A 27,552-nucleotide genomic window follows, 5' to 3' on the forward strand; every position below is an offset into this window, starting at 1 on the left:
GGTGTTGTGTTATTTGGTGTCCCATCGTGCTTACAAACACTGGTCTCTCGTGAACTGTTCAGACCAGTAAGCGTAGCCCTGTACAGTCTCACAAAGCTTTTTAACAGAGTTGCTGGAAGGCTGAATCAGACATACAGTACCACCATCCTCGCTGAACGACACTCTGTACATATAAACACAACTCGTACAGTGTCGTTCTGGTACTGTATGTCTGATTCAGCCTTCCAGCAACTCTTAATTACGGCTAAAAAGCTTTGTGAGACTGTACAGGTCTGCTGGTCTGAACAGTTCACGAGAGACCAGTGTTTAGACGGCGGGGACGCCAAATAACACAACAGGTTCAGGGTTTCCAGTATTACCGTCCAGAGCTACGCGTCAATGTGTGGTTTTCAGGTTTTGTAAGTTTCCTAAAATACAGATAATGAAAATTTGAATTCATCTTTGTTTTTTATTTGAAATATCAATATAGTATCGTTTTCGCCTATCGGACTTATCGCTAGCTAGTATCGGAATTGTGGATTTATATCGGGTATCGGGTATCGCCTATATTTGTGTCTCCAGTTAACAAATATCGGCCATAAGGTTTTCCATTATCAGTTATCGGGTATCGGGAATAAGGTTTTGTTATCGTGCCCAGCTGTGGTGATAGATTGTGTTCAGGACGGGTTCAAAGGGTCTCTCTCTCTCTCTCTCTCTCTCTCTCTCTCTCTCTCTCTCTCTCTCTCTCTCTCTCTCACCTTTGATTTTTCCAGAATTGTGTCATTTGAGAGAGAGAGAGAGAGAGAGAGAGAGAGAGAGAGAGAGAGAGAGAGAGAGAGAGAGAGAGAGAGAGAGAGAGAGAGTTTTGTAATATTGATAATTATTTTTTTTCTCTACCTCCTCCTCCTCCTCCTCCTCCTCCTTCTTCTTCTTCCTATTATTATTATTATTATTATTATTATTATTATTATTATTATTATTATTATTATTTTTATTATTATTATTATTAGTGCGATTAAGAGCTTTATAAGAAGATTAAGAGGAAATGGAGGAGGATCAAGAGGCTCAGAAGAGGATTAAGAGGACCACTCGAAGCTGTTATTGGTACCCTTACGCTAGATTCTGGGTACCGCTTTTTGTATTGGTACCAGATTTGGGACCACTAGAAGCTGTTTCTGGTACCCTTACGCTAGATTCTGGGTACCACATTTTGTATTGGTACCAGATTTGGGACCACTAGAAGCTGTTTTGGGTACCCTTACGCTAGATTCTGGGTACCGCTTTTTGTATTGGTACCAGATTTGGGACCACTAGAAGCTGTTTCTGGTACCCTTACGCTAGATTCTGGGTACCGCTTTTTGTATCGGCATCAGATTTGGGACCATTAAAGAGAGAGAGAGAGAGAGAGAGAGAGAGAGAGAGAGAGAGAGAGAGAGAGAGAGAGAGAGAGAGAGAGAGAGAGAGAGAGAGAGAGAGAGAGAGACACACACACACACACACACACACACACACACACACACACACACACAGAGAGAGAGAGAGAGAGAGAGAGAGAGAGAGAGAGAGAGAGAGAGACACACACACACACACACACACACGCACTATACAGGTTCCAGACACATTAAAAACAAGATATTTTACATAATTATTTGTTTTATTACATAGATAAATTATATATATTATTAATATTACAACAATATTGATTATAATCGTTGCATAACAGACAATACTACTACTACTACTACTACTACTACTACTACTACTACTACTACTACTACTACTATTACTACTATAACAATTACATTTATATATATAACTGATGACACATATTTATAATTAGGATATACCCGATTATTATAATTACTAATACTAATAGTTATAATAATACTATTAAAAATAATAATAATAATAATAACAATAATAATAATAATAATAATAATAATAATAATAATAATAAATTCTTGATATATTGTAATTCTGGTGTGAGAGAGAGAGAGAGAGAGAGAGAGAGAGAGAGAGAGAGAGAGAGAGAGAGAGAGAGAGAGAGAGAGTAGGCTAGGTATGACCGTTTTAAGTATATGTGTGCGTGTGTGTGTGTGTGTGTGTGTGTGTGTGTGTGTGTGTGTGTGTGTTGCTTGCAAAATGAAAATAAAATAAAAAATAATAACAATAATAATAATAATAATAATAATAATAATAATAATAATAATAATAATAATAATAATAATAATAATAACAATAATAAGTGATAAAATTAACTTGGTGAAAATAGGACTAGTTTTAAATATGACTTCAAAATTAACATTATAAATATATCCTTCTTTTTTTTTTCAATGCGTAATATTTAAGAACTGGGAGACTTATAAAAGTTTTCCTTGGTGTTATTAAGTATAAGAAAACTTACTCTTTAAGTTCATAGTGAAATTGGGAACTTAGAATTTTTGGACCATTTTCGACATTACTGATGTTTAAGAACTGGGAGACTTATAAAAGTTTTTCTTGGTGTTTTTAAGTATAAGAAAACTTACTCTTTAAGTTCATAGTGAAAATCCGAACTTGAACTTTTTAACCCATTTGGAGAGTATACTATTATTTAAGAACTGGGAGACTTATAAAACTTTTCCTTGGTGTTTTTTACGTATAAGAAAACTTACTCTTTAAGTTCATAGTGAAAATCCGAACTTGAACTTTTTAACCCATTTGGAGAGTATACTATTATTTAAGAACTGGGAGACTTATAAAACTTTCCCTTGATGTTTTTTAAGTATAAGAAAACTTACTCTTTAAGTTCATAGCGAAAATCCGAACTTGAACTTTTTAACCCATTTGGAGAGTATACTATTATTTAAGAACTGGGTGACTTATAAAACTTTCCCTTGATGTTTTTAAAGTATAATAACTCTTACTCTTTAAGTTCATAGTGAAAATCCGAACTTGAACTTTTTAACCCATTTGGAGAGTATACTATTATTTAAGAACTGGGAGACTTATAAAACTTTTCCTTGGTGTTTTTTACGTATAAGAAAACTTACTCTTTAAGTTCATAGTGAAAATCCGAACTTGAACTTTTTAACCCATTTCAATATTCATAAGTAATATTCATAACTCATAACTTATATTCAAGAACGGGAAGACTTACAAAACTTTTCATTGGTGGTTTTAAGTAGAACAAAACTTACTCTTTAAGTTCGTAGTGAAATTGGGAACTTGATATTTTTGGACCATTTTCGTTTTGGCAATGCTCCGGGGGGGGGGGGGGGGGGTGGACAAGCCTTGTATCCGTTTTAGAGACGCCATGTTGTTTCGACCTAACCTGTATCCCTTTTAGCACGCGTCGACATGATCCGTGATGGAGAGGTCAGCAAAATATAGTCACGTCTTGAACCCATTTTAGAATCACCCTTGACTCGATCCCTCGCACTCAACGCAGGGTGGATCCATTCTATCAGGCTGGGGGCGTCTCTCTCTCCCTCCCTACACAAGCTGCACCCAGTCTAGTATCTTGGTCATGGGAGTCTGCTATACCGATCTATCACTCTCCCTCTCTCCCTCTCTCTCTCCCTCCCGACCCAGGCTGTACCCAATTTAGTAATATCCCTTATTATCGTCCCCACAAAGGGTCTTGTACACAATCTTGGTATCCCAGACGGTCTCATAGATGGGGATGACCTTGGTGTTGTAGATCTGGTTGAAAACGATCTCCCTCTTGGTGCTGTAGACAGGGAGGACGTCGGTTTCTACAATGATCTCTGTATCGATGACGACGGAGACCACCTGGCTGTAGTCGGTCTCGGTGACAATAGCCGGAATGTTCTTGTCCACAGTTGCTACGACGGGAGTTTGTTTGGTCACAGTGATGTACTTGTAGTTTGTCACGTAGTCAACCAGAGCTTCGTGTACGGTGGTTGTGACGGGTTGAGGGTAGTACCGGGTCGAGATCTGGTCCTGGTAGACATCCACGACTTCGTCCAGGTCGTACCGTGTGGGCACTAGCTTGGTCTGGTACACACGAGTTGGTACAGGGACCTGGGGATACGGAGATGCGCGCGGTGAGTCGTGAGGCAGTGCGCACTTGTGGATTTTGACGCGCACTTGTGGATTTTGACTTAGAGAGATGGGAAAAGAGTTGGAATAGATGGAATAAAGAGGAGATCATGATAGAGGGTTACGGAGATGCGCGCGGTGAGTCGTGAGGCAATGCGCACTTAGGGATTTTGACTTAGAGATATGGGAAAAGGATTAAAATGGAGAGAATGAGGAGGAGATCACGATGGAGTGTTACGGAGACGCGCGCGATGAGTCCTGAGGCAATGCGCACTTGTGAATTTAGACTTAGAGAGCTGGGAAAAGGTTTAAAATAGAGAGAATGACTTAGAGAGTTGGGGAAAGAGTTGGAATAGAGAGAATGAGGAGGAAATCACAATAGAAGGTTACGGAGATGCGCGCGGGGAGTCGTGAAGCAACGCGCACTTGTGAATTTTAACTTAGAGAGCTGGAAAAAAAATCAAAATAGACAGAATCATGGAGAGAATAAAGTGAGGAAAGCAATATTAAGCAAAAAGGTTACGGAGCTGCGCGTTTTGTAAGCTGAGGCAACGCGCACTTGTGAATTTTGACATAGAGACTTGGGAAAAAGATTAAAATAGACAGAATTAGAAGGAGAACACGCTAGTACTAAGCGCATAGAGATAATAAAGTGAATAAAGCAATATCAAGCAAAAGGTTACGGATATGCGCGTTTTGTGAGCTGAGGCAACGCGCACTTGTGAATTTTGACATAGAGAGTTGGGAAAAAGATTAAAATAGACAGAATTAGGAGGAGAACACGTTAGTAATAAGCGCATAGAGATAATAAAGTGAATAAAGCAATGTTAAGCAATAGGTTACGGAGCTGAGCGTTTTGTGAGCTGAGGCAACGCGCACTTATGAATTTTGACATAGAGAGTTGGGAAAAAAAATTAAAATAGACAGAATTAGAAGGAGAACACGTTAGTAATAGGGGCATAGGGAGAATAAAGTGAAGAAAGCAATATTAAGCAAAAAGATTACGGAGTTGAGCGTTTTGTGAGCTGAGGCAACGCGCACTTGTGAATTTTGACATAGAGAGTTGGGAAAAAGATTAAAATAGACAGAATTAGAAGAAGAAGACGTTAATAATAACCGCATAGAGATAATAAAGTGAAGAAAGCAATATTAAGCAAAAAGGTTACGGAGCTGAGCGTTTTGTGAGCTGAGGCAACGCGCACTTGTGAATTTTGACATAGAGACTTGGGAAAAAGATTAAAATAGAGAGAATGAAGAGCAGACATCAATACTACTACTACTAATACTTGCCTCATTGTAGATATCTTGCTGAACAGTGACGTAGACGGTCTTTGGGTAGCATTGAGGGGATTTAACAGGTGGCTGGTAACCGTACGGGACTCCAGCAATGGCCAGGCAGATCAGCTGGCAGCCAACCAATAGGGACAGTCCGTAGGCGCTCATGGCTGGAAAGGAGAGTTCTGATTGGTCGAGGGAGTCTGGTGCTTGGTTCTGATTGGCTGTCGGCGTTTGGTCCTGGTCTGGGTCTTGGGCGTCACCTTCAACCTAGGATGTACCCAGTCTATCACATTCTCGCTCCCTCCCTACACAGGCTGCACCCATTCTATGATCCTGAACCTGATCTTGATGTCAGAGATAGCTTGGGATTTCCCCCTAGCCAGGCCTTTGTATCGGCACTATTGCCTCTTGGTCCTGGTCTGGGTCTTGGGCGTCCCTTCAACCCGTCATGTACCCAATCTATCGCCCTCTCGCTCCCTCCCTACAGAGGCTACACCCATTCTAGCCCCTGCTCTTGCTCTTGCTGTACATTTAACCCGTTGGAAAGAGGTACTAGTCTGTGTCATAGGCGTCCCTTTTCAACCCGTCATGTACCCAATCTATCACCCTCTCGCTCCCTCCCTACACAGACTGCACCCCTTCTAGCCCTTGCTCTTGCTCTTGCTGTACATTTAACCCGTTGGAAAGAGGTCCTGGTCTGGGGCTTGTGTGTGTGTGTGTGTGTGTGTGTGTGTGCTTACCGGGTGACTGAGGGCAAGTGTGTGTTTGTGAAAGTGACGGTCTGTCTTTATATACCCTGAGAGAGAGAGAGAGAGAGAGAGAGAGAGAGAGAGAGAGAGAGAGAGAGAGAGAGGGGTTGCTTAGTTTAGATTATTTCTCTCTTTCCTCTCTCTCTCTCTCTCTCTCTCTCTCTCTCTCTCTCTCTCTCTCTCTCTCTCTCTCTCTCGATCTATCTATCTATCTATCTTTTCTTCTTCTTCTTCTTCCTCCTCCTCCTCCTCCTCCTCCACCTCCTTCTCCTCTTCCTCCTCCTCCTCCTCCTCTTCCTCTTCCTCTTCCTTCTTTCATTCGATTCTTCTTCTTCTTCATCTTCTTCTTCTTCTTCTTCTTCCTCCTCCTCCTCTTTCTCCTCCTCTTCTTCCTCTTCCTCTTTCTCGTAATATTACTTACACAACAGAGAGAGAGAGAGAGAGAGAGAGAGAGAGAGAGAGAGAGAGAGAGAGAGAGAGTAGATTGAGTTCAATGTGTGTGTGTGTGTGTGTGTGTGTGTGTGTGTGTGAGTCGGTGTCTCTCTCTCTCTCTCTCTCTCTCTAATGGGGTCATCTGGTTCCATGTAGAATTAGTGGTTTCTGTGACCTCATTTAAATTTTTTGTTTATGTCCATTTTAAAACACTCCATACTTATAGATCCATATAGATTAAAATGGATATCTCTCCCACGAAAGCCTTGGCCAATGTGTGTTTCTTTAGGTTCACGGTACAGAGGAAGGGTCACACTACCACCAGGGTCACAAAACTACCCCTGGAAATGCCCACAACTCCTAGGAAAGCCTTGGCCAATGTGTGTTTCTTTAGGTTCACGGTACAGAGGAAGGCTCACACTACCACCAGGGTCATGAAACTACCCCTGGAAATGCCCACAACTCCTAGGAAAGCCTTGGCAAATGTGTGTTTCCTTAGGTTCACGGTACAGAGGAAGGGTCACACTACCACCAGGGCCACAAAACTACCCCTGGAAATGCCCACAACTCCTAGGAAAGCCTTGTCAAATGTGTGTTTCTTAGGTTCACGATACAGAGGAAGGGTCACACTACAACCAGGGTCATAAAACTACCCCTGGAAATGCCCACAACTCCTAGGAAAGCCTTGGCAAATGTGTGTTTCTTAGGTTCACGGTACAGAGGAAGGGTCACACTACCACCAGGGTCACAAAACTACCCCTGGAAATGCCCACAACTCCTAGGAAAGCCTTGGCAAATGTGTGTTTCCTTAGGTTCACGGTACAGAGGAAGGGTCACACTACCACCAGGGTCATGAAACTACCCTTCCAGTGGTAGTTTCATAACCATTGAGATCTCTGAAAGCTTCCCAGACCTCGGGAGCGTAGTTCACGACCAGGATGGGTCTGGCCAGGAAGTCTTGTGGCGGCCTGGCCCGAGGTGTGTTGGAGGCGCCCAGCACGAGTCTGGCGCTGTGCAGACGCGTGGTTGATTGCTTGCTAGTATACTGTTGCAGGTTATAGACAATAGGGTACACACGAGTTGGTACAGGGACCTGGGGATACGGAGATGCGCGCGGTAAGTCGTGAGGCAATGCGCACCTAGGGATTTTGACTTAGAGAGTTGAGAAAAAGATTGAAAGAGAGAGAATGAGGAGGAGATCACCCAACCCCCAGGCAGTGTTACCGTGTAGCAGCGACGGGCCAAATTTGTGGCTTTACCGTGTACCAGCGACGGGCCAAATTTGTGGCTTTACCGTGTAGCAGCGACGGGCCAAATTTGTGGCTTTACCGTGTAGCAGCGACAGCCGAATTTGTGGCTTTACCGTGTAGCAGCGACGGGCCAAATTTGTGGCTTTACCGTGTAGCAGCGACAGCCGAATTTGTGGCTTTACCGTGTAGCAGCGACGGCCAAATTTGTGGCTTTACCGTAGCAACGGGCCAAATTTGTGGCTTTACCGTGTAGCAGCGATAGGCCAAATTTGTGGCTTTACCGTGTAGCAGCGACGGGCCAAATTTGTGGCTTTGCAAATTACCGTACCGTGTAGCAGCGACGGGCCAAATTTGTGGCTTTACCGTGTAGCAGCGACGGGCCAAATTTGTGGCTTTACCGTGTAGCAGCGACGGGCCAAATTTGTGGCTTTACCGTGTAGCAGCGACGGGCCAAATTTGTGGCTTTACCGTGTAGCAGCGACGGGCCAAATTTGCCCCATGATATAAACCCCCAAAATAGATGATACATAATCTGATCACGAATAGTTTGATATGTATTATGAAATGGTTTGTGTGAGGGAGGATTTTTGCTCATTTTTCTCGCTTGGAGGGACCGTTAAGAAACATGGTCCCCGCTGCTACCGGGTTAAAGTAGATTATACTGCAGAGATAACACCCTTCTACAGCACGCCATGAGCTCAGGCTGCCAAACACCGCATCACCACCGTGGCGCAAACTGTGAAGGGCAAGGATCACGGCTCTTGTGCTCCTTGTCGACTCCGTGGGTGTGAGACATGGGGTTCTGTATGGCTGTTTGACCCGGACACTGTATGGCCGTGGGACATGGCCGATATTAAAAGAGGCATTCGTTTTTCATATCAACTATTTCTAGAGGTCAAATACGGGATCAATCGGATTCTAATGAGTGTTTCTTTAGGTTCACGGTACAGAGGAAGGGTCACACTACCACCAGGGTCATAAAACTACCCCTGGAAATGCCCACAACTCCTAGGAAAGCCTTGGCAAATGTGTGTTTCCTTAGGTTCACGGTACAGAGGAAGGGTCACACTACCACCAGGGTCATAAAACTACCCCTGGAAATGCCCACAACTCCTACGAAAGCCTTGGCAAATGTGTGTTTCCTTAGGTTCACGGTACAGAGGAAGGGTCACACTACCACCAGGGTCATAAAACTACCCCTGGAAATGCCCACAACTCCTAGGAAAGCCTTGGCAAATGTGTGTTTCTTAGGTTCACGGTACAGAGGAAGGGTCACACTACCACCAGGGTCACAAAACTACCCCTGGAAATGCCCACAACTCCTAGGAAAGCCTTGGCAAATGTGTGTTCTTGGGAGGCGCAGTTTTTTATAATATCGACCATTCAGCATATTTCCATTGACAGTGAGACTTACTACTACTACTACTACTACTACTACTACTACTACTACTACTGCCATTAATATCTTGAGTTATCTTTGGTAGTAAAATAGACCCCCACGGAGTTCCTGGCCTGGCAAGTCCATAGACCCAGCCGGGAGGTGCCCAGGGTAGGAAGGGGCTGCAGGGAGACTCGCCCAAAGGGAGCCCCGAGCTTGGCGTCATTTGGCAAGGCTTTCCTAGGAGTTGTGGGCATTTCCAGGGGTAGTTTTGTGACCCTGGTGGTAGTGTGACCCTTCCTCTGTACCGTGAACCTAAGGAAACACACATTTGCCAAGGCTTTCCTAGGAGTTGTGGGCATTTCCAGGGGTAGTTTTGTGACCCTGGTGGTAGTGTGACCCTTCCTCTGTACCGTGAACCTAAAGAAACACACATTTGCCAAGGCTTTCCTAGGAGTTGTGGGCATTTCCAGGGGTAGTTTTGTGACCCTGGTGGTAGTGTGACCCTTCCTCTGTACCGTGAACCTAAAGAAACACACATTTGCCAAGGCTTTCGTGGGAGTTGTGGGCATTTCCAGGGGTAGTTTCATGACCCTGGTGGTAGTGTGACCCTTCCTCTGTACCGTGAACCTAAGGAAACACATATTTGCCAAGGCTTTCCTAGGAGTTGTGGGCATTTCCAGGGGTAGTTTTGTGACCCTGGTGGTAGTGTGACCCTTCCTCTGTACCGTGAACCTAAGGAAACACACATTTGCCAAAGCTTTCCTAGGAGTTGTGGGCATTTCCAGGGGTAGTTTTGTGACCCTGGTGGTAGTGTGACCCTTCCTCTGTACCGTGAACCTAAGGAAACACACATTTGAACCCGATTAAACTCCTTTTTGGCGGTTAGAAAGAGTTGACTTGAGAGGTGGAGGAGGAGGAGGAGGAGGAAGAAGAAGAAGAAGAAGAAGAAGAAGAAGAACAAGAAAAAGCGAGAGAAAGGAAAACAAGAGAGAGAGAGAGAGAGAGAGAGAGAGAGAGAGAGAGAGAGAGAGAGAGAGAGAGAGAGAGAGAGAGAGAGAGAGAGAGAGAGAGAGAGAGAGAGAAATCCTTCTTAGACAACTTGACGCCAGACAGACAAACTACTACTACTACTACTACTACTACTACTACTACTACTACTACTACTACTATTAGTGGTATTACAACAATTACAATGATTTTACAGAATTTACAGTGACTCATGACTAATCCAGTAACCTCTCTCTTCATGCGCGCATGGGTTAAGGGATGAATGCACTTTTGAGAGAGAGAGAGAGAGAGAGAGAGAGAGAGAGAGAGAGAGAGAGAGAGAGAGAGAGAGAGAGAGAGAGAGAGAGAGAGAGAGAGAGAGAGAGAGAGAGAGAGAGAGAGAGAGAGAGAAATACTTATAAAAACTTGCCGTAACAATTTCTATTTTACTACCAAAGATGACTCAAGATATTAATGGCAGTAGTAGTAGTAGTAGTAGTAGTAGTAGTAGTAGTAGTAGTAGTAGTAATAGTAGGTCTTACTGTCAATGGAAATATGCTGAGTGGTCGATATTATAAAAAACTGCGCCTCCCAAGAACACACATTTGCCAAGGCTTTCCTAGGAGTTGTGGGCATTTCCAGGGGTAGTTTTGTGACCCTGGTGGTAGTGTGACCCTTCCTCTGTACCCTGAACCCAAGAACACATATTTGCCAAGGCTTTCGTAGGAGTTGTGGGCATTTCCAGGGGTAGTTTTATGACCCTGGTGGTAGTGTGACCCTTCCTCTGTACCGTGAACCTAAGAAACACACATTTGAAAAGGCTTTCCTAGGAGTTGTGGGCATTTCCAGGGGTAGTTTTGTGACCCTGGTGGTAGTGTGACCCTTCCTCTGTACCATGAACCTAAGAACATATATTTGCCAAGGCTTTCGTAGGAGTTGTGGGCATTTCCAGGGGTAGTTTTATGACCCTGGTGGTAGTGTGACCCTTCCTCTGTACCGTGAACCTAAGAAACACACATTTGCCAAGGCTTTCCTAGGAGTTGTGGGCATTTCCAGGGGTAGTTTTATGACCCTGGTGGTAGTGTGACCCTTCCTCTGTACCGTGAACCTAAGGAAACACACATTTGCCAAGGCTTTCCTAGGAGTTGTGGGCATTTCCAGGGGTAGTTTTATGACCCTGGTGGTAGTGTGACCCTTCCTCTGTACCGTGAACCTAAGGAAACACACATTTGACAAGGCTTTCCTAGGAGTTGTGGGCATTTCCAGGGGTAGTTTTGTGACCCTGATCAGGGAACCCTACCCTATGGACCGGAGACTTGCCCCAGCCTTGTCACTAATTAATAAGCTGAGAATTTTGGAAAATCAACCGCTTTGGTGCAAATCGCCATAACTCCCTTATTTCTGGGGCTACAGGAATGTTTTTGGTATCAATCGACGGGAAAATGAAAGGGCTATATTTTGTATTAAGCGACCGGGCTCAAAAACCTACTCGAAAGGGTAAAAAAATGAATAAATTCGCAAAAAATTACTCGGAAAAAAAACTATTTCTAAGTTCCCAGCCTTGAAAACCACTTATTTTTTGAGAATTTCGAAAAACTTACTTTACAAATGATTTAGCCCTGCCAATGTGCTTTCCAATGTGACGCGTAACATTTCCCTACTCCCAATAGTTTCGTCGCTAGCGCTCAAAACGTAAACACTTTTGGGAGCGATTTTGACGAACTCCAAACACTTTTACGTTTTAGTCTAGTGTGGCCTTGCTGTTGACTCTAGAAGGCTGTAATTTGACATGTCGCCCCTCTTGGCCATGTAGTGTGACCACCTCGAAGGATTTTGTGATACCTCGATTCTAAGTTTGTCTCTGAGCCGTCACAATATAGCCTGTTTTTCGGCCCTTGTGACGCGATTTAGACACGTCCCAGTTTTGTGCTTGTAACTTTTATTTATTTATTTAGTGTCAAATTGCAGCCTTCAAGAGACAAGAGCGAGGACACACTAGACTAAAACGTAAAAGTGTTTGGAGTTCGTCAAAATCGCTCCCAAAAGTGTTTACGTTTCGAGCTCTAGCGACGAGACTACTGGGAGTAGGGAAATGTTACGCGTCACATTGGAAAGCACATTGGCAGGGCTAAATCATTTGTTGAATAGGTTTTTCGAAATTCTCAAAAAATAAGTGGTTTTCAAGGCTGGGAACTTAGAAATAGGTTTTTTTCTGAGTCGTTTTTTGCGAATTTACTCAATTTTTTACCATTTTGAGTAGGTTTTTGAGCCCGGTCGCTTAATACAAAATATAGCCCTTTTAATTTCCCGTCGATTGACACCAAAAACATTTCCGTAGCCCCAGAAATAAGGGAGTTATAGCGATTCGCACCAAAGCGGTTGATATTCCAAAATTCGCGGCTTAATGACAAGGGCGCCGCAGAATCATCAGAGTCCGCCGTCCATTACTTGAGATGTCACTGGTCTGTTGGTAGTGTGACCCTGGTGGTAGTGTGACCCTGGTGGTAGTGTGACCCTGGTGGTAGTGTGACCCTGGTGGTAGTGTGACCCTTCCTCTGTACCGTGAACCTAAGGAAACACACATTTGCCAAGGCTTTCCTAGGAGTTGTGGGCATTTCCAGGGGTAGTTTTATGACCCTGGTGGTAGTGTGACCCTGGTGGTAGTGTGACCCCGGTGGTAGTGTGACCCTTCCTCTGTACCGTGAACCTAAAGAAACACACAATTGCCAAGGCTTTCGTAGGAGTTGTAGGCATTTCCAGGGGTAGTTTTGTGACCCTGGTGGTAGTGTGACCCTTCCTCTGTACCGTGAACATAAGAAACACACATTTGACAAGGCTTTCCTAGGAGTTGTGGGCATTTCCAGGGGTAGTTTTGTGACCCTGGTGGTAGTGTGACCCTTCCTCTGTACCGTGTAACTAAGGTAACACACATTTGCCAAGTCTTTCCTAGGTGTTGTGGGCATTTCCCGGGGTTGTTTTGTGACCCTGGTGGTAGTGTGACCCTTCCTCTGTACCGTGAACCTAAGGAAACACACATTTGCCAAGGCTTTCCTAGGAGTTGTGGGCATTTCCAGGGGTAGTTTTGTGACCCTGGTGGTAGTGTGACCCTTCCTCTGTACCGTGAACCTAAGGAAACACACATTTGAACCCGACTGACCTCATCTTTGACCTTTAAAAGTAAATGATGTAAGAATGCAAATTGTCTTCTATATATCGATCGACCTATATGTCTGATCAATACTCGGAGTGTTCTATGCGCGTGTCTGAAGAGAAGGATGATTGAGACGTGACATAAGAGAGAGAGAGAGAGAGAGAGAGAGAGAGAGAGAGAGAGAGAGAGAGAGAGAGAGAGAGAGAGAGAGAGAGAGAGAGAGAGAGCGGTGGAATGTTAGAAATAAATAAAGGAAAAGTGTTAGAGAGAGAGAGAGAGAGAGAGAGAGAGAGAGAGAGAGAGAGAGAGAGAGAACAGGTTTAACAGCTCCAGTTTCCATATTGGCGTAAAAACAATTGGATTGCGTCATTTAAATTATTATTATTATTATTATTATTATTATTATTATTATTATTATTATTATTATTATTATTATTATTATTATTACTACTACTACTACTATCTCTCTCTCTCTCTCTCTCTCTCTCTCTCTCTCTCTCTCTCTCTCTCTCTTTCCTTTCACTTAAATATGTGTGTGCGTGTGTGTGTGTGTGTGTGTGTGTGTGTGTGTGTGTGTGTGTGTGTTGAATGGGTGGGTGGGTGGGTGGGCGGGCGTGTCTCTCTCTCTCTCTCTCTCTCTCTCTCTCTCTCTCTCTCTCTCTCTCTCTCTCTCTCTCGTTTTTCAAGCTTACTTTTCAAAAATTCGACCCATAACTTAATTTTTTTCTATGCACGGTTTTTTTCCCGTTAAATTTCCGTCTCCCAACCAAGCGGGTCATTAGTGGGTTAGCAGGTTTTTGCTGCGTCACCTTTCCCTCCCTCTCTCTCTCTGCTTGCCTGCCTGCTCGATTTCTGCTAAGTCAGGTAAAAAGCCGCGCGGTCACTTCTTCAATGATCTACTTTTCCAAGACTTTTTCTTATACACGGGAACTCGACGGTCCGTGCACGGCAAATACCCGTATGTCAACCGCCTCAAGACATATAACCGGTTTTTAATGTCAGTGAACCCTTGTGTTATTAGCGATGGGTTGGGATGGGATGGGATGGGAAGGGAAGGGATGGGAAGGGAAGGGTTGGGATGGGTTGGGAAGAGAACGGAAGGGATGGGAGGGGAAGGGAAGGAAAGGGATGGGATGGGAAGGGATGGGAAGGGAAGGGAAATGAAGGGAAGGGATGGGAAGGGAAGGAAGGATGGGTTGGGAAGGGAAGGGATGGGATGGGATGGGATGGGAAGGGAAGGGATGGGATGGGATGGGATGGGATGGGAAGGGATGGGATGGGATGGGATGGGATGGGATGGGAAGGGAAGGGATGGGATGGGATGGGATGGGATGGGATGGGATGGGTTGGGATGGGATGGGATGGGATGGGATAGGGATGGGTAGGGATGGGTAGGGATGGGATGGGATGGGAAGGGATTTGATGGGATGGGAAGGGATTTGAAGGGATGGGAAAGGAAGGGAAGGAAAGGGATGGGAAGGGATGGGATTTGATGGGATGGGAAGGGAAGGGAAGGGAAGGAAGGGAAGGGAAGGGATGGGAAGGGAAGGGAAGGGAAGGGAAAAGAAAGGAAGGGATGGGAAGGAAGGAAGGGAAGGAAGGAAGGGATGGGAAGTGAAGGGAAGGAAGGGGAAGGAAGGGAAGGAAGGGATGGGATGGGAAGTGAAGGAAAGGAAGGGAAGGGATGGGATGGGAAGGGAAGGGAAGGGAAGGGATGGGAAGGGAAAGGAAGGGAAGGGAAGGGAAGGGATGGGAAGGGAAGGGAAGGGAAGGGAAGGGAAGGGAAGGGATGGGAAGGGAAGGGAAGGGATGGGAGGGGAAGGATGGGAAGGGAAGGGAAGGAAGGGAAGGAAGGGAAGGAAGGAAGGGATGGGAAGGTAAAGGAAGGGAAGGGATGGGAAGGAAAGGAAGGGAAGGGAAAGGAAGGAAGGGATGGGGAAGGGAAGGGAAGGAAGGGAAGGATGGGAAGTGAAGGAAGGAAGGGAAGGAAGGGGAAGGGAAGGGATGGGATGGGAAGTGAAGGAAGGAAGGAAGGGATGGTATGGGAAGGAAGGAAGGAAGGGATGGGAAGGAAAGGAAGAGAAGGGAAGGGATGGGAAGGAGGGAAGGGAAGGGAAAGGAAGGGAAGGGATGGGAAGGGAAGGGAAGGGAAGGGATGGGAAGTGAAGGGAAGGGAAGGGAAGGGAAGGGAAGGGAAGGGATGGGATGGGAAGTGAAGGGAAGGGAAGGGAAGGGATGGGATGAGAAGGGAAGGGAAGGGAAGGGATGGGAAGGGAAAGGAAGGGAAGGGATGGGAAGAGAACGGAAGGGATGGGATGGGATGGGAAGGGAAGGGAAGGGAAGGGATGAATGAAAGTTCTCTCTCTCTCTCTCTCTCTCTCTCTCTCTCTCTCTCTCTCTCTCTCTCTCTCTCTCTCTCTCTCTCTCTCTCTCTCTCTCTCTCTCTCTCTCTCTCTCCATGACACGGAAAAATCTTGTCAAAAACTTGTTATAAAATGTGTGTGTGTGTGTGTGTGTGTGTGTGTGTGTGTGTGTTGAGTGGGTGAGTGGGCGAGTCTCTCTCTCTCTCTCTCTCTCTCTCTCTCTCTCTCTCTCTCTCTCTCTCTCTCTCTCTCAGCGGTACAGTTTTGGTCTCCCCACCATACAAAGAACATTGCTAAATTAGAAGGTGTTCAGCGTCGGGCAACGAAAATGATCCCTTCCTTGCGCTTCAAACCCTACGAACAAAGACTTTCAACCCTTAACAAGTTCCCTCTTGAGAATGTTTTAAAATACTCAAAGATTTCACGAATACGTAGACAGATCAACATTGTTTTTGATCGATGACACTTTGCGCACGAGGAACAATATGGCGTAAAACTCAAATTGCTATGTTACATCAGCTATTTCTGAAGGTCAAAGAATGGATCAGTCGGGTTCTAATGTGTGTTTCTTTAGGTTCACGGTACAGAGGAAGGGTCAGACTACCACCAGGGTCATAAAACTACCCCTGGAAATGCCCACAACTCCTACGAAAGCCTTGTCAAATATGTGTTTCCTTAGGTTCACGGTACAGAAGAAGGGTCACACTACCACCAGGGTCACAAAACTACCCCTGGAAATGCCCACAACTCCTAGGAAAGCCTTGGCAAATGTGTGTTTCCTTAGGTTCACGGTACAGAGGAAGGGTCACACTACCACCAGGGTCATAAAACTACCCCTGGAAATGCCCACAACTCCTAGGAAAGCCTTGTCAAATGTGTGTTTCTTTAGGTTCACGGTACAGAGGAAGGGTCACACTACCACCAGGGTTATAAAACTATCTCTCTATCTCTCTCTATCTATCTATCTCTACTACTACTACTACTACTACTACTACTACATGTTAATTATTATATATTTTTCAATCTGTCATTTTTTTGTTTATGTTATTCCGTTAAAAATCATGAAAAACATCAACGCCGTTACCCAAGACTCAGGCCAGGACCAAGACGCTACCATTTGCATTGTTATGGTAACCCCGCATACCATTAAAGCTACCATGCACGATATATTGAAATCTTAAAGCATATAATTAAACTTAAAAACCCTAATTAGACCACTGGATGGACTTAAATGACCTTAGAAGTGAATAAATAGCCCATTACCAAGCCTTTGTATATGTTACCCCGATGAAAAGGCTGAAAACCATCAACAATAGCACCCGAGACTCAGACTAGGGCCAAGTGGCAGCCATTTGCAATATCCCTCCCTTGGTTATTTGTATTGCTACGAATTTCACGCCATTTCCACCTGTCCCCACGTACGTAGCGCCTTGTCCTTGTCCGTGGGGGTCCGGGGGGTACATGGCTAAGAGTACGTGTCCTTAAGTGTCCTTGGAGGGGTGTTAATGGGCGGAAATATGGGTGTGTAGAAGGGTAAGGCTGGGTTGTTGATATTCTCTCTCTCTCTCTCTGTCTCTCGCTCTCTCCCTCTGTGTGTGTGTGTGTGTGTGTGTGTGTGTGTTAGAGAGAGAGAGAGAGAGAGAGAGAGAGAGTATCTTCATATATATATCTTTTCCGCAAACCCTCAACCGTCATGGGTACGCTTTCACAATACAATTCAAGGACTATTTAGCGTTCAAAATAGTACGGGATAATATGGATAGCCGCAAAATAGGTCACAGAGGGCTTAGGGTTGGGTAGCATATTTAAACTATCATTGGGTGGATCTCTCTCTCTCTCTCTCTCTCTCTCTCTCTCTCTCTCTCTCTCTCTCTGTGCATGAATGTGTGTTGTATTTTGTTGCATATCTGTTTGTATATTTGTTTGGCCACTCGTGTTGTGTTTCTGGTAATTTCAACCCCCACCTTCCTTCACATTTTTGCCATTTTCACAGCTTTCCCATCACATACACAGACTGTCCTTAGCACCATTAAAAAGCTAAGAAAATTCCGCATCCAACCATACTTCAACCACAACCATACCATGCACCATTACTGAACTACGGCACCATAAACTCAGAGAACATATCCCAAATTTTTACTTTTTCCCACCTTTGACCCTCACCTTCCTTCACATTTTTGCTATTTTCACAGCTTTCCCTCCACATCCACAGACTCTCCTTAGCACCATTAAAAAGCCAAGGAAATTCCGCATCCAACCATACTTCAACCATAACCATACCATGCACCATTACTGAACTACAGCACCATAAACTCAGAGAACATATCCCAAATTTTTACTTTTTCCCACTTTTGACCCCCACCTTCCTTCACATTTTTGCCATTTTCACAGCTTTCCCTTCACATCCACGGACTCTCCTTAGCACCATTAAAAAGCCAAGGAAATTCCGCACCCAACCACACGTCAACCACAACCATAACATGCACCATTACTGAACTACAGCACCATAAACTCGGAAAACATATCACAATTTTTTACTTTTTCCCACCTTTGACCCCCATCTTCCTTCACATTTTCTCAATTTTCACAGCTTTCCCATCACATCCACAAGCTTTCCTTAGCACCATTAAAAAGCCAAGGAAATTCCGCATCCAACCATACTTCAACCACAACCATACCATGCACCATTACTGAACTACAGCACCATAAACTCAGAGAACATATCACAAAATTTTTACTTTTTCCCACTTTCGACCCCCACCTTCCTTCACATTTTTGCAATTTTCACAGCTTTCCCTTCACATCCACGGACTCTCCTTAGCACCATTAAAAAGCCAAGGAAATTCCGCATCCAACCATACTTCAACCACAACCATACCATGCACCATTACTGAACTACAGCACCATAAACTCGGAGAACATATCACAAAATTTTTACTTTTTCCCACTTTTGACCCCCACCTTCCTTCACATTTTCTCAATTTTCACAGCTTTCCCTTCATATCCACAGACTTTCCTTAGCACCATTAAAAAGCCAAGGAAATTCTGCACCCAACCATACTTCAACCACAACCATATCATGCACCATTACTGAACTACAGCACCATAAACTCGGAGAACATATCACAAAATTTTTACTTTTTCCCACTTTTGACCCCCACCTTCCTTCACATTTTCTCAATTTTCATAGCTTTTCCTTCACATCCACGGACTCTCCTTAGCACCATTAGAAAGCCAAGTAAATTCCGCATCCAACCATACTTCAACCATAATCATACCATGCACCATTACTGAACTACACCACCATAAACTCGGAGAACATATCACAAAATTTTTACTTTTTCCCACTTTTGACCGCCACCTTCCTTCACATTTTTGCCATTTTCACAGCTTTCCCTCCACATCCACAGACTCTCCTTACCACCATTAAAAAGCTAAGAAAATTCCGCACCCAACCACACCTCAACCACAACCATACCATGCACCAATACTGAACTACAGCACCATAAACTCGGAGAACATATCACAAAATTTTTACTTTTTCCCACTTTTGACCCCCACCTTCCTTCACATTTTTGCCATTTTCACAGCTTTCCCATCACATCCAGAAACTTTCCTTAGCACCATTAAAAAGCCAAGAAAATTCCGCACTCAACCGCACCTCAACCATAACCATACCATGCACCATTACTGAACTACAGCACCATAAACTCGGAGAACATATCACAAAATTTTTACTTTTTCCCACTTTTGACCCCCACCTTCCTTCACATTTTTGCCATTTTCACAGCTTTCCCATCACATACACAGACTCTCCTTACCACCATTAAAAAGCTAAGAAAATTCCGCACCCAACCACACCTCAACCACAACCATACCATGCACCAATACTGAACTACAGGATACAATCTTCTCCCTTAAACCCCAAGAAAACAACTTCCCACGGGCTGGTTAGGGGAAAGAGACTAGGCCTATTCTGTACCTTGGAGCGCTGGGACCTTCTCGCCTTGGCTTAGAGACATGTATTTCCTCCCTTGATTATAATATGGAAGCTTAACATCTAATTCTGGACCCGTAGCGTACCGGGATAAGAACATTGGGATCGCTGTGTATGCTTTTCGAAACGTATGCGCGCTGGGGGAACACACAGCAGGAAACGCTCACTAGCCTGGTTGCTGAGCGCTGCGCTGACTGAAATATACAAGCATTGGGATCGCTGGTTGTGCTCTGCGAAACGTATGCGCGCTGGGGGAACACACAGCAGGAAACGCTCACTAGCCTGGTTGCTGAGCGCTGCGCTGACTGAAATATACAAGCATTGGGATTGCTGGTTATGCTCTGCGAAACGTATGCTCGCTGGGGGAACACACAGCAGGAAACGCTCACTTGCCATGTTGCTGAGCGCTGCGCTGACTGAAATATACAAGCATTGGGGTGACTGGTTGTGCTGTGCGAAACGTATGCTCGCTGGGGGAACACACAGCAGGGAACTCTCACTAGCCTGGTTGCTGAGCGCTGCGCTGACTGAAATATACAAGCATTGGGATCGCTGGGTATGCTTTGCGAAACGTATGCGCGCTGGGGGAACACACAGCAGGAAACGCTCACTAGCCTGGTTGCTGAGCGCTGCGCTGACTGAAATATTAAAACCAGTCCGCAAGTTGAACCTCCCTGCTGGACATTCTGCGTCGGCCTCGTGCGTGATAGACTCCCTCGGTAGATAGACTCCCTCGATAGATAGACTCCCTCGGTAGATAGACTCCCTCGGTAGATAGACTCCCTCGGTAGATAGACTCCCTCGATAGATAGACTCCCTCGATAGATAGACTCCCTCGGTAGATAGACTCCCTCGGTAGATAGACTCCCTCGGTAGATAGACTCCCTCGATAGATAGACTCCCTCCATAGATAGACTCCCTCGATAGATAGACTCCCTCGATAGATAGACTCCCTCGATAGATAGACTCCCTCGATAGATAGACTCCCTCGGTAGATAGACTCCCTCGGTGAATGGACTCCCTCGATAGATAGCTCCTCGATAGATAGACTCCCTCGATAGATAGACTCCCTTGATAGATAGACTCCCTCAATGAATGGGCTCCTCGGTAGATAGACTCCCTTGATAGATAGACTCCCTCGGTAGATAGACTCCCTCGATAGATAGACTCCCTCGATAGATAGACTCCCTCGATAGATAGACTCCCTCGATAGATAGACTCCCTCGATAGATAGACTCCCTCGATAGATAGACTCCCTCGGTAGATAGACTCCCTCGATAGATAGACTCCCTCGATAGATAGACTCCCTCGGTAGATAGACTCCCTCGATAGATAGACTCCCTCGATAGATAGACTCCTCGATAGATGGACTCCCTCGATAGATAGACTCACTTGATAGATAGACTCCCTCGATAGATAGACTCCTCGATAGATAGACTCCCTCGATAGATAGACTCCTCGATAGATGGACTCCTCGATAGATAGACTCCTCGATAGATGGACTCCCTCGATAGATGGGCTCCTCGATAGATAGACTCCCTCGATAGATAGACTCCTCGATGGAGCTCCCTCCATAGATAGACTCCTCGGTAGATAGACTCCTCAGTAGATGGGCTCCTATAGATAGACTCCCTCGGTAGATAGACTCCTCGATAGATAGACTCCTCGATAGATGGACTCCCTCGATAGATAGACTTCCTCGGTAGATAGACTCCCTCGGTAGATAGACTTCCTCGATAGATGGACTCCTCGATAGATAGACTCCCTGGGACTCCTTGGTAGATAGACTCCCTCGGTAGATAGACTCCCTCGATGAATGGACTCCCTGGTAGATGGACTCCTCGATAGATAGACTCCTTGATAGATGGACTCCCTCGATAGATAGACTCCTCGATAGATAGACTCCTCGATGAATGGACTCCTCGGTAGATAGACTCCCTCGGTAGATAGACTCCCTCGGTAGATGGACTCCCTCGGTAGATAGACTCCCTCGATAGATGAACTCCCTCGGTAGATGGACTCCTCGATAGATAGACTCCTGATAGATGGACTCCTCGATAGATAGAAGGCTCCTCGATAGATAGACTCCTCATTGAATGGAGCTCCCTCGATAGATGGACTCCCTCGATAGATAGACTCCCTCGATAGATGGACTCCTCGATAGAATGGAGCTCCCTCGGTAGATAGACTCCCTCGGTAGATAGAGCTCCCTCGATAGATAGACTCCTCGATAGATAGACTCCTCGGTAGATAGACTCCCTGGTAGATGGGCTCCTCGGTAGATAGACTCCCTCGATAGATAGACTCCTCGGTAGATGGAGCTCCTCGATAGATGGACTCCTCGGTAGATGGACTCCTCGATAGATAGACTCCTCGATAGATAGACTCCCGGTAGATAGACTCCTCGATAGATAGACTCCTCGGTAGATAGACTCCTCGATAGATAGACTCCTTGGTAGATAGACTCCTCGATAGATAGACTCCTTGGTAGATAGACTCCTCGATAGATAGACTCCTTGGTAGATAGACTCCCTCGGGTAGAGACTCCCTCCATAGATAGACTCCCTCCATAGATAGACTCCCTCCATAGATAGACTCCCTCCATAGATAGACTCCCTCCATAGATAGACTCCCTCCATAGATAGACTCCCTCCATAGATAGACTCCCTCCATAGATAGACTCCCTCCATAGATAGACTCCCTGGTAGATAGACTCCTCGGTAGATGGACTCCCTCGATAGATAGACTCCCTCGATAGATGGACTCCTCCTCGGTAGATAGACTCCCTCGATAGATGGAGCTCCCTGATAGATGGAGCTCCTCGATAGATAAACTCCTCGATAGATAGACTCCTCGGTAGATAGACTCCTGCACAGATAGATGGGCTCCCTCGATAGATGGGCTCCTCGGTGAATAGACTCCTCGATAGATAGACTCCTCGATAGATAGACTCCCTCGATAGATAGACTCCCTGATAGATAGACTCCCTCGGTAGAATGGACTCCCTCGATAGATGAGCTCCCTCGATAGATAGACTCCTCGTAGATAGACTCCTCGATAGATAGAGCTCCCTCGGTAGATAGACTCCCTCGGTAGATGGACTCCCTCCATAGATGGACTCCTCGATAGATAGACCCCTCGATAGATGGACTCCCTGGGTAGACAGACTCCCTCGGTAGATGGACTCCCTCGGGTAGATAGAGCTCCCCCTCGGTAGATAGACTCCCTTGATAGATAGACTCCCTCGATAGATAGACTCCCTCCATAGATAGACTCCTGTAGATAGACTCCTCGATAGATGGACTCCTCGATAGATAGACTCCCTCGGTAGATGGACTCCTCGATGAATGGACTCCTCGATAGATAGACTCCCTCGGTAGATGGAGCTCCTCGGTAGATAGACTCCCTCGATAGATAGACTCCCTCGATAGATAGACTCCCTCGGTAGATAGACTCCCTCGATAGATAGACTCCCTCGGTAGATAGACTCCCTCGATAGATAGACTCCCTCGATAGATAGACACCTTGATAGATGGGCTCCTCGATAGATAGACTCCCTCGATGATAGATGGGCTCCCTCGGTGGATAGCTCCCTGGGTAGATAGACTCCTCCATAGATGGACTCCCTCGATAGATGAACTCCTCGATAGATGGACTCCCTCGGTAGATAGACTCCTCGATGAATAGACTCCCTCGTTAGATAGACTCCCTCGATAGATAGACTCCCTCGATAGATAGACTCCCTTGATAGATAGACTCCCTCGATAGATAGACTCCCTCGATAGATAGACTCCCTCGGTAGATAGACTCCCTCGGTAGATAGACTCCCTCCATAGATAGACTCCCTCGATAGATAGACTCCCTCGATAGATAGACTCCCTCGGTAGATAGACTCCCTCGATAGATAGACTCCCTTGGTAGATAGACTCCCTCGGTAGATAGACTCCCTCCATAGATAGACTCCCTCCATAGATAGACTCCCTCCATAGATAGACTCCCTCCATAGATAGACTCCCTCCATAGATAGACTCCCTCGATAGATAGACTCCCTCGGTAGATAGACTCCCTCGATAGATAGACTCCCTCGATAGATAGACTCCCTCGATAGATAGACTCCCTCGGTAGATAGACTCCCTCGGTAGATAGACTCCCTCGATAGATAGACTCCCTTGATAGACTCCCTCGATAGATAGACTCCCTCGATAGATAGACTCCCTCGGTAGATAGACTCCCTCGATAGATAGACTCCCTCGATAGATAGACTCCCTCGATAGATAGACTCCCTCCATAGATAGACTCCCTCGATAGATAGACTCCCTCGATAGATAGACTCCCTCGATAGATAGACTCCCTCGATAGATAGACTCCCTCGGTAGATAGACTCCCTCGGTAGATAGACTCCCTCCATAGATAGACCTCGATAGATAGACTCCCTCGGTAGATAGACTCCTCGGTAGATAGACTTGATAGATAGACTCCTCCATAGATAGACTCTCGATAGATAGACTCCTCGGTAGATAGACTCCCTGATAGATAGACTCCTCCATAGATAGACTCCTCGATAGATAGACTCCTCTAGATAGACTCCCTCGATAGATAGACTCCTTGATAGATAGACTCCTTGATAGATAGACTCCCTCGGTAGATAGACTCCTCGGTAGATAGACTCCTCGATAGATAGACTCCCTTGATAGACTCCTCGATAGATAGACTCCTCGATAGATAGACTCCTCGGTAGATAGACTCCCTCGGTAGATAGACTCCTTGATAGATAGACTCCTCGGTAGATAGACTCCTCGATAGATAGACTCCCTCGATAGATAGACTCCTCGGTAGATAGACTCCTTGATAGATAGACTCCGTAGATAGACTCCCTCGGTAGATAGACTCCCTCGGTAGATAGACTCCCTCGATAGATAGACTCCCTCGGTAGATAGACTCCCTCGATAGATAGACTCCCTCGGTAGATAGACTCCCTCGATAGATAGACTCCCTCGATAGATAGACTCCCTCGATAGATAGACTCCCTCGATAGATAGACTCCCTCGATAGATAGACTCCCTCGATAGATAGACTCCCTCGATAGATAGACTCCCTCGATAGATAGACTCCCTCGATAGATAGACTCCCTCGATAGATAGACTCCCTTGATAGATAGACTCCCTCGATAGATAGACTCCCTCGATAGATAGACTCCCTCGATAGATAGACTCCCTCGATAGATAGACTCCCTCGATAGATAGACTCCCTCGATAGATAGACTCCCTCGGTAGATAGACTCCCTCGGTAGATAGACTCCCTCGGTAGATAGACTCCCTCGGTAGATAGACTCCCTCGATAGATAGACTCCCTCGATAGATAGACTCCCTCGGTAGATAGACTCCCTCGATAGATAGACTCCCTTGATAGATAGACTCCCTCCATAGATAGACTCCCTTGATAGATAGACTCCCTCGATAGATAGACTCCCTTGATAGATAGACTCCCTTGATAGATAGACTCCCTCGATAGATAGACTCCCTTGATAGATAGACTCCCTCCATAGATAGACTCCCTCCATAGATTTGGACGCCATTATTGGGCCTGTTTTGTTTGAAAGGCGCGGCGGGAACACTGGCCCAACAATGGCGTCCAAATCTTAGGCTGTAGGGACTCTATGAGGGAGTCTATAGATCACGACCCAAAAATGGCGGTACGCTTAATGGGGGACTTTTTGGGACTTGCGAGAGAAACAGTCATGTGCGTATGGGGTGTTTTCTGGGCCGTGTGCGTTTTCCGAAGCTTGTGTGCGTTTTTCATTTATATGGGGTCATGTGCGTCTGTGTACGTATTTCTCTGTCCCTGTAAGTATGGGTTCCGGCGTGTGCGTATGGGATGTTGTCTGGGCCGTGTGCGTTTTCCGAAGCTTGTGTGCGTTTTTCATTTTTATGGGGGGTCATGTGCGTCTGTGTACGTATTTCTCTGTCCCTGTAAGTATGGGTTTCGGTGTGTGTGTATGGGATGTTGTCTGGGTCGTGTGCGTTTACTGAGGCTTGTGTGTGATTTTCATTTTCATGGGGGTCATGTGCGTCTGTGTACGTATTTCTCTGTCCCTGTAAGTATGGGTTTCGGCGTGTGCGTATGGGAAGTTCTCTGGGCCATGTGCGTTTTCTGAAGCTTGTGTGCATTTTCTGAGGCTTGTTTGCGTTTTCCGAAGCCTGTGTGCGTTTTCTGAGGCTTGTGTGCGTTTTCTGAGGCTTGTGTGCGTTTTCCGAAGCTTGTGTGCGTTTTTTGAGGCTTGTGTGCGTTTTCTGAGGCTTGTGTGCGTTTTCTGAGGCTTGTGTGCGTTTTCTGAGGCTTGTGTGCGTTTTCTGAGGCTTGTGTGCGTTTTCTGAGGCTTGTGTGCGTTTTCTGAGGCTTGTGTGCGTTTTCTGAGGCTTGTGTGTATTTTCTGAAGCTTGTGTGCGTTTTCTGAGGCTTGTGTGCGTTTTCTGAAGCTTGTGTGCGTTTTCTGAGGCTTGTGTGCGTTTTCTGAGGCTTGTGTGCGTTTTCTGAGGCTTGTGTGCGTTTTCTGAAGCTTGTGTGCGTTTTCTGAGGCTTGTGTGCATTTTTTGAGGCTTGTGTGCGTTTTCTGAGGCTTGTGTGCGTTTTTTGAGGCTTGTGTGCGTATCTTTAATATTTTTTGGGGGGGTGGGGCTGTGTGCGTTTTGGTATACCTCTGTGTGTGTGTGTGTGTGTGTGTGTGTGTGTGTGTCTTGAAATTAGTAGGCAACCCTTTTTCAGTCACATCCTACTTATGTACTTACTTACTTACTTACATATCTACTTATTTACTTACATCTTAAACCTTGATCATGTCTTACGGAAATTATATGTTTTGGTGATTTCCCACTTTTGACCCCCACCTTCCTTCATATTTTTGCAATTTTCACAGCTTTCCCTTCACATCCACAGACTCTCCTTAGCACCATTAAAAAGCCAAGGAAATTCCGCATCCAACCATACTTCAACCATAACCATACCATGCACCATTACTGAACTACAGCACCATAAACTCGGAAAACATATCACAATTTTTTACTTTTTCCCACTTTTGACCCTCACCTTCCTTCACATTTTCTCCATTTTCACAGCTTTCCCTTCACATCCACGGACTCTACTTAGCATCATTAAAAAGCCAAGGAAATTCCGCACCCAACCACACCTCAACCACAACCATACCATGCACCATTACTGAACTACGGCACCGTAAACTCAGAGAACATATCACAAATTTTTACTTTTTTCCACTTTTGACCCCCACCTTCCTTCACATTTTTGCCATTTTCACAGCTTTTCCATCACAAACATAAACTTTCCTTAGCACGATTAAAAAGGCAAGGAAATTCCGCACCCAACCACACCTCAACCACAACCATACCATGCACCATTACTGAACTACAGCACCATAAACTCAGAGAACATATCACAAATTTTTACTTTTTCCCACTTTTGACCCCCACCTTCCTTCAGATTTTCTCCATTTTCACAGCTTTCCCTTGACATCCACAGACTTTCCTTAGCACCATTAAAAAGCCAAGGAAATTCCGCATCCAACCATACTTTAACCACAACCATACCATGCACCATTACTGAACTACAGCACCATAAACTCGGAAAACATATCACAAATTTTTACTTTTTCCCACCTTTGACCCTCACCTTCCTTCACATTTTCTCCATTTTCACAGCTTTCCCTCCACATCCACAAACTTTCCTTACCACCATTAAAAAGCCAAGGAAATTCCGCACCTAACCACACCCCAACCACAACAATACCATGCACCATTAATGAACTACAGCCCCATAAACTCGGAAAACATATCACAAAATTTTTACTTTTTCCCACTTTTGACCCCCACCTTCCTTCACATTTTCTCCATTTTCACAGCTTTCCCTCCACATCCAGAAACTCTCCTTACC

General features: G+C 45.4%; 1 protein-coding gene and 2 long non-coding RNA genes across 4 annotated transcripts; 1 reads left to right on the plus strand and 2 right to left on the minus strand.

Moving 5' to 3' along the window:
* Positions 1-2,484: 2,484 nt before the first annotated feature.
* Positions 2,485-6,065, minus strand: LOC126994531 (uncharacterized). The gene is made up of 3 exons (XM_050853855.1): positions 6,042-6,065; positions 5,314-5,468; positions 2,485-4,005 (listed from the first exon to the last, which is right to left on the minus strand). The coding sequence occupies exons 2-3, from the start codon at positions 5,464-5,466 to the stop codon at positions 3,565-3,567; spliced, it is 594 nt and encodes a 197-aa protein (XP_050709812.1). The 5' UTR covers positions 5,467-5,468; positions 6,042-6,065; the 3' UTR covers positions 2,485-3,564.
* A 702-nt stretch (positions 6,066-6,767) lies between these two features.
* Positions 6,768-9,075, plus strand: LOC126994534 (uncharacterized). 2 transcript variants are annotated; one of them, XR_007749247.1, is made up of 3 exons: positions 6,768-7,085; positions 7,190-7,294; positions 8,670-9,075. It is a non-coding gene; the product is annotated as an uncharacterized LOC126994534 (long non-coding RNA). The 2 variants fall into 2 exon arrangements; XR_007749248.1 differs by having other exon boundaries at positions 6,768-6,981.
* A 9,184-nt stretch (positions 9,076-18,259) lies between these two features.
* LOC126994535 (uncharacterized) lies at positions 18,260-19,993 on the minus strand. Its single transcript, XR_007749249.1, has 3 exons — positions 19,276-19,993; positions 18,976-19,075; positions 18,260-18,575 (listed from the first exon to the last, which is right to left on the minus strand). It is a non-coding gene; the product is annotated as an uncharacterized LOC126994535 (long non-coding RNA).
* Positions 19,994-27,552: the final 7,559 nt, after the last annotated feature.

This window comes from Eriocheir sinensis, unplaced genomic scaffold, assembly GCF_024679095.1.
Source record: "Eriocheir sinensis breed Jianghai 21 unplaced genomic scaffold, ASM2467909v1 Scaffold817, whole genome shotgun sequence".
NCBI lineage: Eukaryota > Metazoa > Arthropoda > Malacostraca > Decapoda > Varunidae > Eriocheir > Eriocheir sinensis.